This window comes from Pollachius pollachius (genome assembly GCF_949987615.1).
Source record: "Pollachius pollachius genome assembly, chromosome: 2".
Lineage (NCBI taxonomy): Eukaryota > Metazoa > Chordata > Actinopteri > Gadiformes > Gadidae > Pollachius > Pollachius pollachius.
The window spans coordinates 380904-386352 of record NC_136935.1 but is presented as its reverse complement, the minus strand read 5'-3'; the positions used below and the strand labels follow the sequence as shown (position 1 = coordinate 386352).

General features: G+C 44.5%; 1 protein-coding gene across 1 annotated transcript; it reads left to right on the top strand.

The window, feature by feature from the left end:
- Positions 1–223: 223 nt before the first annotated feature.
- nkx3.3 (NK3 homeobox 3) lies at positions 224–1621 on the top strand (the record flags this gene model as incomplete). Its single annotated transcript, XM_079730023.1, has 2 exons — positions 224–533; positions 1041–1621. 2 exons carry the CDS (start codon positions 224–226, stop codon positions 1619–1621), a joined length of 891 nt encoding a protein of 296 aa, XP_079586149.1.
- Positions 1622–5449: the final 3828 nt, after the last annotated feature.

Here is a 5449-nt window from a genome sequence, read left to right as displayed (position 1 = left end):
GCAAAGGGCGGGAACGAGGAGGAGCCGGAGCAGAGAGGCTCTCCCCATCCGCGGTGAGCCTACTTGGGCTCCGGAGTGCAAACTGCAATACAGACTCTCTTGACAGCTGCTGACACATCGACACCTGACTACAGAAGACTTGTGGTGACTCGCAGCTGGCAATCAAATCACCACTCTGATTCGATTAGTCCATCAGTGAATGCGGACAAGTCGATAACAAAACATGACACTATCCCTTTTCCCGTTCTCCATCAACGACATTCTCAGCAGAGGAATGGAGGCGCGGGGGAACCTTAAGAAGGGCGCTACGGCAGAAGCGTCCAGACAACCCACCTGCAACGCCGCAGAGAGGGAGGCCGTCGGACGGAGTAAAGACCGGGATCAGGTCCCGGCAGCGCTGCCTCATGCAGAGGTGTACGGAGGAGGAGGCGACGCGCCTGATCCCGGGTTGACCAGTCTTGGGATTTATACATCTGAGAGCAACTGTGGAAACTTCCCACGCTGGGGAACCAAACACACTACACTCAAAGAAGGTAAGGGAGTCTCTCCTTTCACTGGGCGAAATCACAACGTTGATGGTTCTCACTGAGAAAATATCTGTCTGACAGTGAGGAATACATCATTTAAAAAAAGTGCCTTTGTGTAGGGGTCCGATAACCTCGAGGGCCGGGTAATGATAATATGATGCATTGATAAGTTCAGCTGGTTTATTGCCTATAGATTTACAGCTGGCAATTAATACTTTCCCTTTCAGCCATTGATGGCCTCACACAGTATATAGGACGCAATGTCTGTCGGAAAGATGTCCCTATAATGTCATCGGTGAAATAAAAAGTATGGTACAGATGCATAAATCGTTTTATGCAGGCTACATCACATGACATGTCTGCCACTTTGAAGTTAAGACCCTAAGCTGGCGGAACAAGTATTTTCAAGGACACATAAAGCAAACGGGGGATTTCTGCATCTTTAAGATGTTTTTCTAAAGGGTCGCTTGTTCGCTTTTGACCACATGTCCTTCTCCATCTCCCACCACGCAGAGAGGGAAGAAGAACGACTGCACTGTACGAAGCACGACAATAAGCTAGACGACGACGGCGGCGGCGATAGGTTCAAATTCGAGACCGAGGATTCGGAGCCCGGGTCCGGCAGCAAGAAGCGCTCCCGGGCGGCTTTCACCCACGCGCAGGTGTACGAGCTGGAGCGGCGCTTCAGGGTGCAGAAGTACCTGTCCGGTCCGGAGCGCGTCGACCTGGCCGCGGCGCTCACACTAACCGAGACGCAGGTCAAGATCTGGTTCCAGAACCGGAGGTACAAAACCAAACGACGTCAGCTGCTGTTGTCGACGGAGCTGGCCCCGTCCAGCCCCCTCCCGGGGAAGAAGGTTGCCGTCAAGGTGCTGGTGAGGGACAGCCAGAGACAGTACCCGGAGGGGGGGCCCGCTGTGCCGCTGTATTCCACGCACCAGTACAGCCCCTACCTCCACTGTTTCCACACGTGGCTGCCGGGCAGTAGGCCTGCTCTGCTACGGGGGAATTGGCCCACGGAGGCATACATTTACAAAGGATTGGGTGGAGTAGCCTTCGGTGTTAAAGACATTAGTACAAATTGGCAACAATGAGATCCGAGCAGACGCATTGAGTTGTTGTTCCAAACGACGCACCGGCTGCTCATGTTTTGTTCTTCACGAAAGTTACATATGTTTTATGATGATTCCCTATTTCACGATTTTTTTGGTTTATAGAATGAAACAAGCACCTCAACCTCATTATGATTTATGATATGACTTATCATTTAAAAGTAAACCGTTGCTCTTTTCAGAACAGCTAAGGCAGATCCTTTTTTTAAAAAAAAACTTTTTATGTGAAATTTTCTTATTGAATTGGAACAATATTGTCTTATTTATAATGAGAGAGTTTATCTATATTATGAGTGGAATTTACGTTAGTCACCCCAACGGTTGACTTTTGATTACGCATTTCGATTACAGTGACGCCTTAAGCACAAATAAAGGAAGGGCTGTCTGTTCATCTCGAGGGATTGCAAAACATATGTATATACATTGAGGTGACGATTTCACCGTGTAAACTGCTTTTATTGTGCTGCAGGCCTACTTAAAGAGCACCTGAGTTTTTCAGTTGTATCTGTAAGCTACATGAACCAAACCCACCGTTAATTTAAATACGAGTGACATAGGCCTACATACTCTGTGTCATGAATTACAAATGGTATGCCTCGTTTCCTAGAAGAATGGAAATTGTTAACAAAGACTATTTATTAACCTGTCATTATTATATTTGTTGTTGTTATTATTATTGTTATTATTATTATTATTATTATTATTATTATTATTATTATTATTATTAATAATAATATTATTAACTTTATTATCATAAAATAAAAGCACCGGTTTTGTGACTTGAGAATCTTCTACTATTTATGATCATATTATTATTTATTATTGTGTGTGTGTGTGTGTGTGTGTGTGTGTGTGTGTGTGTGTGTGTGTTTTGTATGTCTTGACAATGCTGATCCCTTTGAACAACACATTATTTGGACATATTTATTATTCCCCAAAAAATAAACAGCAATTGTTGTCTCAAATCACAACAAAAAAATCTATTTAGTTGTTCACAGCTTCAAAGTAAAGCATTTATGTACAAAACTCAAGTTGACTCTGAATTCCTGATGAATTGATCACTATTACAGAAACAAATTGTAAAATAACTTTGCCTGTCCCCCAGTTTTCCATTGTGTTCCTAGCTGGTGCAGCCTGGTTGTGACGCATCACATTTACCTGACAACCAGTGACTGTTTACTCTAATACAGGTTCTGCAATTTCTACCTCAACACTCAATGACAAAGTTAAGCTTAGCTAAACATCCATCCACTCCATCCATCCATCTATCCATGGATAGATGGATAGAGAAGAATGGCGGCAGAATTTGATTGCCAAAACAAAAGTAAGTGCACTTACTTTTGTTTCGGCAATCAAATTCTGCCGTTCTTGCTTACATAGCCATACAACTACCGAAGGGAGACTAGGTAGAAAGTGGGTATTTACAGTTATGATCTCATGTCCCTATAAATAGTGGAACTGGTGCTGTTCCAACAGCCAACACCTCCCAACATTCCCCCTATAGTTAAAGTATGCATTTAGTGTATTGTAGTTTGGTATCCTATTTTTCCTTTTTGCACGTACAGTAAGATAACAAAAACAACTACATATTTATATGTGAAAGCTTGGAAATAAAAAACATTCGTTTGGCTGCATTATATACTACACTTTTACACACATTTGAGAATCGATCAAACGTTAAAAACAAAAACAGGATATGAAGTATCGAGGAAGTACTAGTCCAAAGTAATAGACGTACAAAACACACCTCGGGCTTTGCCGAGGGGACATGGGAGCTTATTTGCTGTGCGAGGCAAACCAAACATACGAAGAAATCAGGTAGTGTGTTCTTGTTAAAGGATGTCTAGAGAGCAGACACCCCCGGGGGGGGGGGGGGGGGGGGGGGGGGGAGCTCCTGAGCAGCTGCATGAGTCAGAGCGGGTCAACAGACCGTGGCGGTGTTGCAGTGCACCATTCACATAAGACAGATACCATCAATCATGCGCGACTGAGGAGACTACACCCATATCCCACTGCAATGGAGAGCCAGTGGTGTGACACTGCCATCGCAAAACAAAAACAAATCAAGTATTTTCTAGTTCTTTCTTGCTATTTTTAACCATTTGTCAGGTTAGCGGTGCACACAGAGCCATCGGGAGCTCTAACGCAAAGTTGAACCATCTTCATTATTTTATGACGCTAAACTTGGCCAATGTTTGTCTATTAACGTTCAGAAATCCACGGTGTCAATTTACGTTGTTTACAGGACTTGAATTTCATTCAGCTGAAAAATGATTGATGGTTGGGACGTCTCTTCCAAGTCTTGTGAATGACAAGTGAAGAGCGAATGGGATGGGTGCCACTTGAATGAGACTAAACACCCACTCCCTTACTTTCACCACTACAACCTGTTTGACCGAAACGTCTCGCTATTTTGCGGTGTTGTTGTGCATTGTGAAGACCAGGCTTCTGTGTGTGTGTGTCTGTGTGTGTGTGTGTGTGTGTGTGTGTGACTGTCTGCATGTGTGTGACTGTTTGCATGTGTGTGCGTGTGTTTGTGTTTGTGTGTTTGTGTGTATGTGTTTGTGTGTGTGTGTGTCTGTGCGTTTGCCAGTGAAATGCATACAACTTTTTTATTTTTGCCAAATATAACCTTTCCTGAACTATTTGCTTTAGCTATGAATATAATATGAATAGTTTATCACAAACATTTATTTAAGAATATGCACACATATGTTTGTATTCATATGCAGAGACAACTTTATGAAACATTTTATCCAACACAGTTCTGGTGACTTCAGAATCACTTGGTCAAAGTGGACTGAGACATTTCACGGTAGACGATAGTGTAACTTAATCAACCACACAACACTCTCCTGGTCTCAGTCGATTGTCCAACACCTACGTAGAAAGAAGGCCTCTGTGCTCCCACACATGGGGCAGAGCGGCAAGATCATACCTCCTACCTTGAAAAGGCAACTACATCCCCCTAGTTATCTGTATCGCTCCCTCCCTAATTCCTATCTCATCAATCTAGAGACATGGCAAGAAAAAGGGAAAAAAACACTATTTACTAAGTGTGTGTTGGAGAACAGACTAGAGTGAGCCTACAAGCATTTATGTTTGAATATGTAATCTGCAAGTATGTAAACAGTTCTCCCTGAGAGGGGGAGACGCGTACTGCTCTGCAGTGTGGACTGAGTGAGCTGGTGAAGCAAGGCAGTCAGACAGACAGATAGGCAGACAGGCAGCTGTACATACAGGCAGGCAGACAGGCAGACAGACAGATAGGCAAAGACCGAACAACAGAGAGAAAGTTGGACAGGCAGATGGAAAAACAGACAGAAAGACAGACAGAGAGACATTCAGGTATGCCAGCAGACGGATGGACTGACAGACAGACAATCGTGAAAGGCCCGATACAGAGACAGGCGGAGAAAGGAATCCAAATGCAGTCTCAGTGGCACTCCTTGCCTCTGTCATCCAAATAATTTCCCTCCAGTCGCTCTAGACTCGACGCTGACAAAGCGGAGGAAATCCCTCAGAGAAAGTATGATCACCCCATGGAGATACAGCCGGTTAACGCCTTCACCATCCCATGCAGATACAGCCGGTTAACACCCTCACCATCCCATGCAGATACAGCCGGTTAACGCCTTCACCATCCCATGCAGATACAGTCGGTTAACGCCTTCACCATCCCATGCAGATACAGCCGGTTAACGCCCTCACCATCCCATGCAGATACAGTCTGTTAACGCCCTCACCATCCCATGCAGATACAGCCGGTTAACACCCTCACCATCCCATGCAGATACAGTCGGTTAACAC